Raw genomic sequence first — 16,251 nt, 5'->3', positions numbered from 1 at the left:
TTTCAAAGAACTGGAACAAACAGTCCTTAAATTTGTGTGGAACCAGAAAAGGCCCCGAATCTCCAAGGAATTGTTGAAAAGGAAAAACAAAGCTGGGGGCATCACGTTGCCGGATTTCAAGCTGTACTACAAAGCTGTGATCACAAAGACAGCATGGTACTGGCACAAAAACAGACACATAGACCAATGGAACAGAATAGAGAACCCACAAATGGACCCTTGGCTCTTTGGGCAACTAATCTTCAATAAAGCAGGAAAAAACATCCAGTGGAAAAAAGAGTCTCTTCAATAAATGGTGCTGGGAAAATTGGACAGCTACATGCAAAAGAATGAAACTGGACACTCTTTCACACCATACACAAAGAGAAACTCCAAATGGATGAAAGACCTCGATGTGAGACAGGAATCCATCAAAATCCTAGAGGAGAGCATAGGCAGGAACCTCTACGACATCGGCCACAGCAACCTTTTTCATGACACATCTCCAAAGGCAAGAGAAACAAAAGATAACATGAACTTGTGGGACTTCATCAAGATAAAAAGCTTCTGCACAGCCAAGGAAACAGTCAAAAAAACTAAGAGGCAGCCCACGGAAGGGTAGAATATATTTGCAAATGATACTACAGATAAAAGACTGGTATCCAAGATCTACAAAGAACTTCTCAAACTCAATACGTGAGAAACAAATAAATCATAAAATGGGCAGAAGATATGAACAGACACTTTTCCAATGAAGACATACAAATGGCTAACAGACACATGAAAAAATGTTCAAAATCATTAGCCATCAGGGAAATTCAAATCAAAACCACACTGAGATACCACCTTACGCCAGTTAGAATGGCAAAAATTGACAAGGCAGGAAACAACAAATGCTGGAGAGGATGTGGAGAAAGGGGATCCCTCTTACATACTGTTGGTGGGAATGCAAGTTGGTACAGCCACTTTGGAAAACAGTGTGGAGGTCCCTTAAAAAGTTAAAAATTGAGCTACCTATGATCCAGCCATTGCACTACTGGGTATTTACCCCAAAGAGACAGATGTAGTGAAGACAAGGGCCATATGCACCCCAATGATCATAGCAGCATTGTCCACAATAGCTAAATCGTGGAAGTAGCCGAGATGCCCTTCAACAGATGACCGGATTAAGAAGTTGTGGTCCATATATACAATGGAATTACTCAGCTATCAAAAAGAACGATTTCTCAACATTTGCTGCAACATGGACGGCACTGGAGGAGATAATGCTAAGTGAAATAAGTCAAGCAGAGAAAGAGAATTATCATATGGTTTCTCTCATCTATGGAACATAAGAACTAGCAAGATCGGGAAGAGAAGAAAGGGATAAAGAAAGGGGGGTAAGCAGAAGGGGGAATGAAGCATGAGAGACTATGGACTCTGAGAAACAAACTGAGGGCTTCAGAGGGGAGGGTGGTGGGGGAATGGGATAGGCTGGTTTTGGGTGGTGGGGAGGGCACATATTGCATGGTGCACTGGGTGTTACACGCAACTAATGAATCATCGAACTTTACATCAAAAACCAGGGATGTACTGTATGGTGACTAACATAATAAAAAAATATTAAAAAAAAAAAAGGCACATATAAAAGGATTCCATTTATAGTAAATGTCCAGAATAGGTAAATCTATAGAGAGAAGGTACACCAGTGGTTGCCAGGGGAGGAAACTGTAGTGATAGAGGGAATGAGGAGTGACTAATGAATATGGGTTTTCTTTTGGGGATGATGAAAATGTTCTGGAAGTAGATAATGGTGATGTTTATACAACTTTGTGAACATACTGAAACCAGTGAATAATATGCCTATTTAAATGGATGAATTTTATGGTGTACAAACTACATTTCAATAAAAGCAAAGAAAAAATATCAATGATTCTTAATTGTTTCTAGATTATCAGCTCCTCTGAGGGCTACTCTCTTCTGAGGAAAAAATTCCTAGATGCATAAAATCTAGCACATGATGTTAGTATACTGAAAGACCACTAGAGCTCACAGAAAACCCCAGGTGTAGAAACTGTGACCTAAATCCCCAACAGGAAAAAAATTTCAATTATCTTCAAAAGATGTACTTCTATAAAGGAACATGATTTCTCTGAGGTAAGTTTATAATCAAATTACTTTTTCTCAACGCACTGGATGAAAGCTGTCTGAGGATAATGCGATGGTAATTTTTTTCAAGTAACATTAATACTACCAATTATCACACAGTTACACCATGCCAGGCTCTGCACTGAGTGCAAACCATAAACCACCCAGTCACATCCTCACAATAACCCTATGCAGAAGGTTACCATTATTGCCACTGTATAAAGAGGACCCGAAGCAAGAGCAACCAGCTTACACTGCCTCAGCTGTTAGGAGACAGGGCTGAGAGTCCCACCAATAAGACCAAAGTCCACTGAATTCAGACCAGTGAGCACTTATGCATTTCCACTGAAGAAAGAAAATAACAAAATATTGGCTGAAGTCTCAGATCATTAATACTTACAGGAAATATTCCAGCAACAGTACCCAAAAGTAAAAGGGCATGGTGATGGGTCTGTGGCATCTCTGAAACACGGATGCACTGAACGATCAACTCCACATTGAACTTCTCCTCATCTAGAACATCTACAGTGATGAGAAAGAAACAATCTCTAAGTGGTAGATACACCCAGATACAAAGCAAGTAATCCTTCCAACAAAGTACATACCCTTTGGTATTCTGCCACCATCTGGAGAGAGTTTCTGGCAGATATTGAGCAAACAACTAAGAATTAATTGTTTGGTGTATTCCATATTTCCCTGCTCCGCTGGCAGATGTTCTAAACTCCTTCAGGAAACCCCGGAAAAGAAATAATGGGAAATGAAAGTTATATAATTTCAGCGATGCATTAATGACGTCTGTCCAGAAGACATATTTAATTAGGAATACCTAAAATATTAACATTAAATGTAGTCTATAAATAAGATTTAAGATTCTAATTGATTTTTTTCTCATATGGGCAGGTGCTTAACATCAAATTTTATCTCTCCTCTCTGTTGTACTTTTCATCAGTCTATTTGAAATCTTAGAGGACAACCTTGAAAATTATGTTGCTTTTCAGACAAAAGCAAATATCTACAATACAATGGCCATACACTACACCTATCTGGTAATTTACACCTAAAAAACAGCTAGTTTCACACTTTAAAGTAAGGACACCCCGAGGACATGGTGCTGAAAGTGAAGAAGTAGGCTATAAGGGGAATGGTCATTCACTATACAACACAGAAGGAAGATCAGTTTGCAGCACTGGCAATAGGTACCTAACACCTTTCTTTTAATCTGTTAACTAAAGTACATAACTTCCTTTATTTTACAGACTAGTTAAGCAAGAGAAGACTATATTAAAAAAAGAACGTTAAGTAAGATGTGCATGAATTAGAATCCTATGCTCTCATAGATCAAAGGCAAAGGCAAGTGTCAGCACCTTGACAGCAGGTTAAAAAGAGTCGGTATCAGTATCTGAGGATTTTTGAGTTTCTTTTTGTGCTGCAGTAATTCTAGGATGAGGGTTACTCTTTGCCAGTAAGAACCTCCAACTTCCTGAACAGATTCTAGATCTTGTGATTTTCTGGAAAACAGAAAATATTGGAAAAGCAAACACTCACAATACGAAGTAAAAATTATCACACCTATTTAACCAAATTGATGGGTATCAAAAAATCAAAATGGTTTCATAACATTCAAGGCCTGGGGAATAAATGGCATGTCCTCACTGCACTCCTAGCTCTTACTTCTGCTGCATTTTCTGTCTTCTTGTTTGCTGAATTGTGCCCAAGGACTTCGTTTTGTCTGGTGGCTCCAGTTCTATTCTGACTTGTTCAGCATTAACAGAAATCTGAAATATGAAGGAAGAATGATGGATGATACACTTCCATGGGATAAAATTAGAGACATAAATGTTGACTTAAATGTCCACATCCACATTACGTCCACATTCACATTTTCCTATGACTATAGAGCCCAAACCAATCCCCAAAGGCAAATGCCACTGACTATATATTCTTTTCCACATCCTAACAGCTGTATAAAGATGAAAACCACAACACACTAACAGGAGTGTCGTATACACACTAATCCGCACCTTAATTTGTTTCACTTAGAAATCTGCATCTTAGAAATCTAAGAAAATATGTTAAATTCTGAGAGCTGCTGCATGTGGATACTAGGACGTCCCCATACTACTATTTTTGTGAACTTGTTCTGTGTTTTTTAACAACAAAAAAAAGTAACTAAGTGGTTGTTCTGATTTACAGCTATGTTTTTGTTTTTAAAGATTTTATTTATTTATTTGACAGAGAGAGACAGCCAGTGAGAGGGAACACAAGCAGAGGGAGTGGGAGAGGAAGAAGCAGGCTTCCCAGTGGAGCAGGGAGCCTGATGCGGGGCTCGATCCCAGGACCCTGGGACCACGCCCTGAGCCAAAGGCAGACGCTTTAATGACTGAGCCACCCAGGTGCCCCTACAGCTATGTTTTAATATACACATAAACCAAAAAACAGATGCTCAATTCCATCATATACATGTCATTAAACAACTATTTAAGTATAACCTGTCCCCCATTGAACATCCTTGCATAAAACAGGTATATCCCATCTGAGTAAGATCCAAACTAACACACACACCCAACCTGGTTAAAACTATAAATATTTCACAAAATAAAACTAGTGCTGAAGACTTACAATTCTGATTTTGCACTTTCTATGAGCTACGTGTCCATGATTCTTATTAATGCTAACATCTGACCTTCTAAAAGCACTGGAAATCAGAGGTTGGTTAAACACGGTGTCACTTGGAAGAGAAGAAATGTTAATTAACAAATTATAGGAAGTTTGCAACTTACCCCTTTAAAAACACTGCTAATGGTCTGGGCACAATGTGAATTTTTACAATTCACCAATAAATCAAACAACATGCACAAAAGCTTCTGCTGAACTTTTTCGTCTGATATAGCTGCAAAAAATGGCTTTGTAATCTAGAGGAGGTAAAAAAAAAAAAAGGCAATTGAGCTCAATAAACATGAATTCCAAAAATGACCTTTATACTGTTCTTTCCTATGAGGCAATCTTGTTCTCATTTTGTCAGCTAAAACGCCGTTTTATCACACATGTACATCATCACTCAACTTTGCAAAAGCAGGCCAAATAGATCATATTCCTTTTAAAACATGTCCAGTCCACTTAGCTTCTCCAAGTAAAACATTACAAAATTTTAAGAGCTTGAATATACTTTACTTTTGGAAAAAAGTCACTGACCTTTTCAAGAGCTGTTATCTGAATGGTTGGCATTCCTGTGCAAAGCTCCTTTGTTGTATGCACGGCTTTTACAAATATATCTAGACTCTTTGGGTCCTTGTGTAAAAGGGAAGCTGAACATTCATTGTATTTTCCCAGGGTGAGATGTAAAATAATGGCCTCGTCTTTCAGGACAGCTGTCGGCTCCTTCTGGATCTTTTCTAACAGTTGTTCAGCCATAGGCAATAGCTGAGAAAGCACCATCTAAAGTTTGGGAAATTTATTAGCAAACAGTTATCTATACTGACATATTTTTGTTTGCTTTACAAAGACATCCAAAGATACAATGTTGCAAGACTGGGAGCTTAGCCTAGAGAAAAAACCAAATCAAAGATGATCTCTTGGACATGAGGAAGGCTATTTAATCCAATTAAGCACTCAAGTCCCCTCTGATAGTTCAGTTTATAATGGTCAAAAGCTCTAAACCCTTCAGAGATGAGGAGTAATTCGTGGGTGTCCCAAGACTTTCTGACAACAAGAAATACAAACTGAAGTTTTAGACCACAAAAATAAATTTTAGCTTTCTCTAAACACTGCATGCTTCCTCAAACAGAACTTCCAAATTACGTATGTCTTTAACAACTAAACCAAATGTGAGCACATTATGGCTTGTGGGCCAAATCCAGAGGACCACCTGTTTATGTAAATTTTATTTACTGAAGCACAGCCAAGCTGATTTGTTTACATAACTGGCTCTAGCTTTCACAATACAATGACAGAGCCGAGCACCTGCAAGAAGAAAGACTGTGGAGTCCACAGTACCTCAAATATTTACTATTTGGTCCTTCATAGAACAAGACGGTCAATTCCTAGTTTAAACTACAAGGGATGACACAAAGCTGATAGATAAATGCCATCTCTTTGCCGCCACCAGGAAAATCTAATCACGTGGTTTTCACTCCATCATAGCCTTGCTTTAGTTCTCCAGGTTGTAGTCAGTCCGAGACTGGTGAAACATCTAGGCACTTTTGGAACAGTCCGCTGATCACACATGCCATCACGTAAACCAGTGCTTCAAAACCTCCTTTCTACCACAGGCTTCCCTGACAACATAATGAAAGCTATGGATTTTCCCCCAGAAAAATGTTCAACCACACACACTTTATGAACAAAAGGATTCTGGAATGTTCTCTATGTCCAAATACATTACCTCGTGGAGGATTTCCATCAGAAGATACAAACCAACAGTTTTCTCAGCAGTGCATCTCCATGTTTTTCCCCATTTTTTAAAAAAATTCACTTCAAATCAAGTAAATGATCAAGGATAGCACACAATTTTAAAATGGAAAAAAAAAAACCCACCAATACTTGCTTTTTGTGCCCTGTATCTGTACTACATCTCAGCACTTCCCCCTCCCAAATTAGAAAGAAAATTTTCACTTCTGAGTGCAAATTTGTAACTCCTGCAAACACTTTCTTCATTCATGAGCTGATACAAGTGTTTAGTAACATTACATGGAATGTATAAGCCACCTGAATCGCACATACCTCATTGTTGACTTCCTTAAGTACTTTCACCAAATCTTTTGCAATGTAAGATGGGCAACTATATACACAATTCAGTAGGTTTTTCAAAGTTTCAGATAACTTCTGATGAGATTTCAGTTTCTTTTCTCTCTGTAGTTCCTCAAATAAAGTAGCTAAATCCTAGGACACCAAAATGAAAATTTGATAAAAAAGGGTTAAGGAACTACAAAGGTTAAATGTACTAATCACGGAAGATTCTTTTTCCAAATCGCGTTTACTGATAATCATTTTTTCATTTCCCCTTGAAACCTCAACAGGAAATGGTATCAATACCTCTAAGTTAGTTTACTATCAAAAGCCAAATACTGGCCTTTTAGCCAAAGAAAACAAAGCAGAACTGAAACACTATACGGCTATCTTTTAAAAATGGGAAGAGAAAGTTGTGCAGATATCGACATCAATTTCTAAATTCAGTGACTTAACTCAATCAAAATCCCTACAAAGCAAAATGTCGAGAAAGGCTGAAACCGTTCACAGGTATACACAGGCACGTGCACACGATTGATCTTCTTTGCTGATGAGTTTACCTGAGCAACATAGGTGACATCTGAGGTGATCTCCTCTGTTTTAGGAACCAAATGATTTATTACCAGATGGAAATGTGACACCACTCCACTGAGGGCCTGGAGACAAAGAACGGAGGCCCTTCGTACTTCTTTTACGGGGCTTCCCAGATTAATGAGTAGAGATATCACCACTAAAACCAAAGGGAGAAAAATTTAGCAATTTAAAAAACTGAAACAGTACAAAACTTAAATAGTTCCAAAGGGTATGCCAAAGTTCTCCTCCTCACTGAAATCCTCTCCGAAGACCATTCACCATTTAATTATTTACGATGCTATCAAAATGTTGGATATATGCTAGTCTATCCTTTTGAAAACACACAAATGAGAGCAGAGCACATGATGTTCGTGGCGCACGCGTGCACACACACACGACCACATCTCAATTTATTTTGAAGTGTTTTCCACATAAGTGTGTGTGTATCTAAATTAAATCATTCGTCTAAAACTGTATGGTTCTCCATTATATTTTATTTTTTAAACCAGTATCTTACTGGTGGCAGTTCAGTTGCTCCTCGTCTTTCAGCATTACAACTGCTACAACAGACATCTCTGTACATACATCCTTGCAAGTTATGCAGAGCAAACTACCCATTGTGCATCAGGCTTTGCCAACATTTTGTCCTTAATGGATGTTTGAGTTTCTAATGCAGAAATTAGTCTAATTTTTCTTTTAGTTTTGTACGTTGCTTAGAGAGGCCCTCCCCACTCTGAGTTGTTCAAATGTCTAGCTCCATATTTAGAGAGAGGTCACATGTACTACACGTTCTCTTCTAACGCTAGAGCTATGTTGTTGTTGTTTTTTAATGTGAAATCTTTAGTTCACATGAAATTTCTAAGGAATAAGGTTGGAGTCAAACTTTTTATGTTTCCAAATGGCTATCCAAGTGTCCCATTTAATAATCCACCTAAGAATTCTACAGCTTTATCATTCATACATTCCATCAGTATCTGAAACAGCTACTTCTGCCAACAACTACTTCTAAAACCAAATCCAGTAACAGTGATGAATTTAACAGGAATGCTTTTGTCTCCCCAACTCTGAAGTGAAAATGCTAGCTTTTGCTTTGAGAAGTATTTTTATTACATCACTCTTATTTTGCTGTCACATAATTAGAATTACTGATTTTTATGCCTTTTCAGTTCTTTGGAAAATTATATGGGTTTTATCTTTTAACATGGATATGGCCAATTATATTAAGAGTTGTTATTCTGAACCAATTTTGTATTGTTGGAACGAACTCTTATTTGGGTAAACGCTTTTTAAAAATATGCTGGACTCAATTTGCAAATATTTTATTTAGAAATTTTGCATTATTATTCAAAGCAACCTGGCCTACTGTTTGTGTCTGGAAGCACCGTCAATTTTCAATGTTAAGCTTCTAATGCTTTGTCTAAAGCAAGCATTTCTTCATTCTATGCCCTGCTCAGTTCAACAGCACTGAAAAACCTGCTTCAAAAATCTGGTAGAATGCATCCATAAGATCAACTGGATTGGGGTTTTTTGAAAAGATGTCTTTGGGATAAAAAGATACCTAAATTCTTTTTATGGTAATTAGTTATTTAAGCCTTATTCCACACTATCTACTGAGACAAGTTGTGGCAACTTTTATTTTGCTAGTAATGATCCATTCCATGTATTCCACTCCTGGAACACTAAGAAAGAGCTCAACAAGCTTTTGAACTTTTCTGAGAAGGTAAACTGAAAGCTGGAAATCTTTCCTGGTCTACGTAATATTAATTTATAAAATAAAGTCAGAAACAAACAGCTGGAAAACTGAATTCACACAAAGGGCAGCTTCAGGTTAAGATACCATTTGCTAAAATTCCCTGAATAATTCAAAAATGAATTCAAAGTACTAAGAACTACAGTTACCATGTTCAAGTAACGTACTGGAACTCAAGGTAAGCAAAAACTACCTTAAATAATCAGCATTTAGGAATGTTCTTCCATTTAAAATCTATGTGACTTCATTCTCCTAACTCATTTTATTTAGATTTAAAATAGCATATTTTACATAAAAATTGAAAAAAATACTGAGCTTTGGTTTTAAATATATAAATATACTATATTGGTCAAGTATTAAAAAAACCAAAGGCAGTCTACATCTTTCACAAATGATGTTAAATGTTTATTCACCTAGTGAAACTTCCTAAATGTAAGACTGAGCTGGAATAATTATCTGCACAGAAAGTAATAAATGGTGGTTAGATTCCCAAGCCACTGACGAAGACTTAATTCATAGAACACCATACTATATTAATATGGCAATACCTTTTTCTTTTGAAAGGCATAACGTTTTTTGTAAATAGATTAAAAGAAGTACCAGCCAACACTTGGACTCCTCACAGACAAGGTATGCATAGAAGCTCACTGTGTGCTCAAAGAGAACATGGAGCACAGGTGCAATGGCTAAATGACCTTCCACTTTAGGCCCCCTGGGACTCTAGGGTGCAGTCCTTGAGCTTCCCAGTAGAACAAGGTGCATCTCTCCTGTTTTCAGTGGAGTACTGTGACATTTCTAAGCAGCGTAAATGCAAAAGTACTTTAGGAAGAAGGGAGGTGACAGATGACAAGGCAGCAGGAGTAGGCAGGGAGCCTATCTTACAGCAATACTGGGGAAAAGTTAAGTATTTTGGTCCTGGAGACATACATTCCTCAGGATCCACTGCCTTTGATACCAAAAGATAACAGACATTTCATACTTAATTAGAAAATCAAAATAGTTATGACCTCTAAATAAAATATACATATCTTTATGAAAACTCCCAAATTTAACAGAAAATAACCATTTAATCATGCTATTTCCATACAATGGAATAGTCTGCAGACATTTTATTTTTTTTTTTTATTTTTTTTTTTAAATGGTTTTTTATTATATTATGTTAGTCACCATACAGTACATCCCCAGTTTCCGATGTAAGGCTCGATGATTCATTAGTTGTTCTGCAGACATTTTAAAATGAATTTTTATATAAAGTATTACTATAGAATACTTGTAAGATAATACTTATAATAATACTTTTATTAAAGAATTAAAGTTTATGGAGCGCCTAGGTGATGCAGTCGTTAGGCGTCTGCCTTCAGCTCAGGGCGTGATCCCGGCGTTATGGGATCGAGCCCCACATCAGGCTCCTCCGCTGGGAGCCTGCTTCTTCCTCTCCCACTCCCCCTGCTTGTGTTCCCTCTCTCGCTGGCTGTCTCTCTCTGTCAAATAAATAAATAAAATCTTAAAAAAAAAAAAAGAATTAAAGTTTAAGAAAATGTACAGGAGGGTCTTCTCATCCAAAGGAGGGGGGAAACCTGAAAAAACTTTCTTAAAGTAAGTCTACCTAAAAACAGGGACTGCAATTTTATAGTAAGTAGTAAAGAAATAATTATATTCATGGGACTTTATTTTGTAAGTAAAACCTGAAATCTATGTATGTACATTACCTTGTATTTAACAAAATTTTGGTTATAATTATAATTATGTGCTCTTTCATAGAGCTAATGAAAGTTAAACATTGAGAAACTGTTTTGGGAAAACAGTTTCACTTTGCTTTCACAGAACATTTATAAAAAACAATTTTAGAATTAAAAAAAAATCTAGAACACCTTCAAATTTCCCAAGGGCCACTCTTACTCCTATGACATTAAAATCATTCCAGTTTGCAGTATCAATCACATCCATCACCCTTATCAGTTCTCTCATTTTTAATTGCCACAGGGTCTAATTCTGCCAGATTCTCTCATTTGTCAGTAGCTTATAAGCACCTATTTTTCAATATCATGTTCATCAACTACAGAAAATTCTACATCTTTTGCAAATTTGCAAATTTCACTTTATCAAAAAATAGAAATTTAATTTGGGGTGTTCTATTAGTGAGTGCCCAACCTAAAAATGACTTACATCTGATAAAAGAGACAAATCCAAAAAGGTTGTCTGAGTGAAGGTCCATTTTATAAGTAGTCTGATAAATATAGAACTGTATTGAATGGCCCGGCTTCTCCATACAACCCTGTACTGCTGAACGCAGGACGTGAATAGCTGGATATTAAGAACCCACGATTAATCATCTGCCATTTCTACTATCTGTTTTGGTGATTAGAAGTAGTTTATACAGGGGCGCCTGGTTGGCTCAGTCAGTTAAAGTCTGCCTTTAGCTCAGGTCATGATCTCAGGGTCCTGGGATCGAGCCCCGTGTCAGGCTCCCTCCTCAGCGGGGAGTCTGCTTCTCCCTCTCCCCCTGCCCCTCCCCCTTGCTGGTGCATGCGCCTTCTCTCTCAAATAAATTTAAAAAAAAAATTACATATATGCATATTCGTAGTTCATACAAACGCAATAGTTTATATGTATATACATACATAAATTACACATACACGTAGAGAGCACAGAGTGCACGCACTGTGAGCACTCTATTTAAAAAAAATTAAATTCTCCCAGCTACAACCTACATAAACTACAAATAGAGAAAGCATTAAAGTTGGTCACGACAGAACATGACAGAACATAACGTGCTACTCACGATACCTGGAGAAGACACAGACGCCAGCTGATGTTTATTCTGAGCCTTCTGAGCAGAGAGCATCTCACAACCTATATAAAGAGCTTGAGTCTGCAGTGCTGTTTTTATGCTGCATTTAAGTGGATTTGAAAGGCTAGACCCGTATGTCCATAAAACGGAAAAGAACTTGAATAACTGAAAAACATCTTCTAGATGCACCTAAATTAAATAAACAAATGACAGTGAAGTTTAATTTTTACTCACATTTAGTTGGTTCCAAATCCTCTTTCCATCTGTGTGCAATTACAGAAAACAAATACTTTGTTGCAATGATTTGCCTTGTCTCATTACTTAAAAGTTTCCATACTTACTTTAACCAATGAGAAGTATGTAAATGAATTCAAAGGACTCGCTATAACTTTGCATTTGAACACACTGAACAACAACATGAGAAACAAAATAAGCAGAAAACCAAGACGTGTGATGCTGGGGAAGCCTCATTAAGAAAGAATTCCAGGATGGACTAAGCATCACCCACGGTGCCAAATGCTGCTGAGAGGCGTGAGACAAGAACACACTTGACCGCCAGACCTGGCAACACGGAGGTCACTGAAATTTCTTAACTGAGTTGCATATGCTAACTCACCCCCCCTGAACAGCAGTTTCTCACTGGTAATGGAATTAACCAACCAATCAGACTGGGCTGCTGTGATGAGTAAATACATCACAGGCCTAACACACTACTAGGCATGCAGCAATGTCCGTCTCTGGCCTACTGACTGGTGTCATGACGGTACCACTACTTCACAGGGCCCGTGTGTATTACCACATACTCTTCACTGTTTAAAAATCTACTTTCATTTTCATTAAAAACTGCCATAACAAAAATGTTCTGCTGTATCTTTTTAAAGGGAAGAGTATGCCTGAAAAAGATGAGCCTAGTACCTTTATGAAAAGTTTCATCAGAACCCTAAAATGAATGGCATCAGCACCACTGAGTATCATCTCAAACAGCCCAATAAGCAAGCGCAGATAGGCTCTGCTGTCTTCTTTCAGTTGTTCAGGATTCCACCACGTATCATCTACATGGACATGAAGAGAAAGAAAAAGGATGAATAAACTTATGTGAACACACTGCTGGGAACTTTTCACTCAAGACAAAGAATACTTGTAGAGACAATAATTCATCTAGAGTATTACATTCAAAAGTCACACTTTGTCCTACCTTTAGGAAAAGATTTAGGAGCCTTTAGTGCATGAATGAAATTTTTCAGTGAAAATATGAGTAAAACGGAGTCCTCCATAGCAACACGCTGGGCCATGTTGAGCTGCTCTATGTAATGTGCCCACAGTTCCACTGGAATCTCTCTGTCCATCATCAACTCAAAATGCCATTCTGAGGGGATTTCCTGAAATGGTAAAGGAAACAAAAAGCATAAATATGAAGGAGTTCTGAACATGGGTTATACACAGGGGAACTGCAATGGATGTATGATTGCATAATATGCAAAATTTTGTCTCTATGTGCATTTAAGTGAGGAGAGGATTAATAGGTTTAACCAAATCTGTAAAGAGGTTCACCCATCACTATTTACAAAAGAAATACAAATAAGTTATCCACAGCTTCATTTTATATTTTCTTGAAACACTATCTAAAAACAAATGCTATTCATATAAATTGTGTTTTATTGAGTGGTACATTTCTACAGAGAAAGGAGTTGGATTTCTAGGAGACCCTTAAAGGGATCTTTCTCATGTCGCACACTTAATTCCAATCTGAAGAGGGTGCACGGTAAAATCTCCAAATTTGCAAATAGTTCTAAACAAGCGGCAAAATGTGAGGGTGTTAAAAATTATACTGCAGATACTAAAAACCAGCATGAGAAAACACGAAGAAAAATCCTTAAAAAAAAAAAAAATCAATTCTTAGTAAACAACAAAATGAAGTCATATTTTGTTCAAGCACTAACATGCCTAGAAATTCATCACAAAGGGTAGTTAGTATAACTCAAATAATTACTCAATAAAGATAATACAGGGGAGAGTCAACTATGAGGTACAAAACATCACAATCCTGAAATTCTATAAATCAATTAAATTTTCTAACTCACTACCTATTGCTACCCAAGGCTGCTTCACATTTCACCCCTAGTATCCAAAGATTTAGCATTTCAGTCCCCAATTTTCAGTGTTGCTGTGATTAACAAGCCTGGTTGCCACTTTACTCAACGTTCCAGAGACTTTGCACTTCTTACCACTGCAGTAATGACACTTTCAAGCTTCTTTATTTTTTTCTGCAACAAACTGAAGACTCTTATCGCAAATGGAAAGTGAGTTTCTTTTAAAGATGAACAGCAAGAAACAAGCACAGCCATGATCACGTGAAAAGTCACTTTCTGCTTCAGGCTAAAGCACTCCTTTTCCCCAATGCTTATTAAATCCTCCACCTTGAAAAATAAACATACTCCATTACTGGTAGCTCTTACCTTGAATAAAACAATTTTTTCTACCCCAGACCTATCTATTATGTGTTTTACGTTTAAAGTGAGATGACAAATATAAAGCCTTTAAAAAGTAGTAAGCACTGATTTCTAATAATAAAATAATTTCAGAATTATAATGAACGTAATTGCATCTGGCAAGTGGATAAATGCTTTAAAATTACACACCTAACACCGTGACAAAGGTTTATTTACTAGTGCAACAAAGAAAAAAAAATCCTTTTAGATATTATGCTATTTTAACAAAAAATGACTTTATATTTTAAATGACAGGAAACAGGAGAGTGAAAAAGTACACACTATTCTTACTAGTTCAATGTAAAACCACAAAAAAATTACATAAGATGTGGAAGATTTCAAACAATCTGCAGAATAGACTATGTAACACTATACATGCTTAAAGCGTAACAAAGCAGTCAAAAAATTTAGTAAAGCAAATGCTGAGAATCTAATAAAATTATAAGAAGTCAGTCCAGGGGTGGTCTTTGACAGCATACACACCATCTTTAACATTGAGGAAGGATCCCCTGAACTTATATTGTCAGCCAATAATGCAGTCATCTTCTGATTTGCCACACCAATCAGTTTTCCTGACTCTGTGCTTTTAATCACATTTTCAAGAGCTGTTAAAAAAAAAAAAAAATTGAACACAGAAGACCCTTATATCACCAATACTCACCTAAAGAATTCTGTAGAGTAAGAAATTTAGGCAAAAGTTTCCCAATTTTCCTATGAAGGTTTGCTCTATATTTTTCCTTTTATCCAACTGTGAATCTACCTGTGGGTCAGCTTCCTTTTCATTGTAATTGACTGTCGAAAAACGTGGGGAAGAGGGTTGCCACAGCCCCTCCCCAACACAGTGAAAAATCTGCATACAACTTTTGACTTCTCAAAAACTTAACTAGTAATGGCCTAAGCCTTAACCAGAAGCCTTAACATAACATAAACAATTAACACATATCTTATATATGTGTCATATGCTGTATTATCATAATAATGTAACTTAGAGGAAAAAAAATACTATTTAAATAATTCTAAAGAAGAGAAAATGTATTTAGAGACTGTATTTATTTAAAAAATACCTGCAGTTAAGTGAATCTGTGCACTTCAAACCTTTGTTCAAGGGTCAACTGTAGGTTTTTGACCTTGGCAAAAATTTTTAAAATCTTGCTGACACAGATAGATCATAGCAAACATGATTTCAAATAAAAATTAGAGCCAACTTTTAATTGTACTTACCTTCTTAAAGTTTTTAAAGTGTTTTTTTTCCCCCCTCAAAGGCAACTAAATTTCTTACCTTCTTTCCAGCCTCTTAATACAGGGTGCAGAGAGCAAATTCCTGATTTCGATAAATAAACAGCAATTTTCGTGTTGGCGGATTCCACATCATCGCTGACAATAATCATAAATGGCAGCAGATGCCCCACCACCTGATTTGACAACTGATCATTTTCACTCAGTATCTTTTCCTTAACTAGTATATCTGCTGCTACCTCAAGTACCTTGTACCTGAGACACAAACACATTTAGTTGAGAGACCCATTAGAAACTTAAATTCAGCAAAAAAACATTATACTGCTCCCGCTCAACTGACACTACCCTGATCTCCTCACCAAACACATTATTCAGAGACACTGAGGCAATTACTCAAAATCCATGCTAATAAGGGAGCTATCTGGGACACTAATTTTAAACTGCTAACTCTGTCAATTTTTTTTTTTTTTGAGAAATCGTTACATTAACTATAACATAAAACATATACCTCACGTTGTATCTCAACTCCACCAAAAATCAGGGATTCACTCACAAGTTTAAAAAATATCTGAACACACCCT

At 36.9% G+C, this 16,251-nt stretch overlaps 1 protein-coding gene across 2 annotated transcripts in view; it reads right to left on the bottom strand.

The window, feature by feature from the left end:
• HEATR1 (HEAT repeat containing 1) overlaps window positions 1-16,251 on the bottom strand; it is a 52,916-nt gene that overhangs the window by 22,086 nt on the left and 14,579 nt on the right. For both annotated transcript variants that reach the window (XM_026504022.4, XM_026504021.4), the window contains exons 15-28: window positions 15,714-15,925; window positions 14,918-15,039; window positions 14,171-14,362; window positions 13,141-13,324; window positions 12,861-12,997; window positions 11,942-12,134; window positions 7,392-7,561; window positions 6,826-6,984; window positions 5,299-5,541; window positions 4,887-5,018; window positions 3,778-3,881; window positions 3,471-3,614; window positions 2,712-2,830; window positions 2,507-2,628 (exon numbers count right to left, since the gene is read on the bottom strand). In XM_026504022.4, coding sequence (XP_026359807.1) covers window positions 2,507-2,628; window positions 2,712-2,830; window positions 3,471-3,614; window positions 3,778-3,881; window positions 4,887-5,018; window positions 5,299-5,541; window positions 6,826-6,984; window positions 7,392-7,561; window positions 11,942-12,134; window positions 12,861-12,997; window positions 13,141-13,324; window positions 14,171-14,362; window positions 14,918-15,039; window positions 15,714-15,925 — 2,233 coding nt within the window. The remainder of the gene's footprint in view (window positions 1-2,506; window positions 2,629-2,711; window positions 2,831-3,470; window positions 3,615-3,777; window positions 3,882-4,886; window positions 5,019-5,298; window positions 5,542-6,825; window positions 6,985-7,391; window positions 7,562-11,941; window positions 12,135-12,860; window positions 12,998-13,140; window positions 13,325-14,170; window positions 14,363-14,917; window positions 15,040-15,713; window positions 15,926-16,251) is intronic.

This window comes from Ursus arctos, unplaced genomic scaffold (assembly GCF_023065955.2).
Source record: "Ursus arctos isolate Adak ecotype North America unplaced genomic scaffold, UrsArc2.0 scaffold_7, whole genome shotgun sequence".
NCBI classification, from domain to species: Eukaryota; Metazoa; Chordata; class Mammalia; order Carnivora; family Ursidae; genus Ursus; species Ursus arctos.
This window is presented reverse-complemented; position numbering and strand designations above follow the sequence as displayed.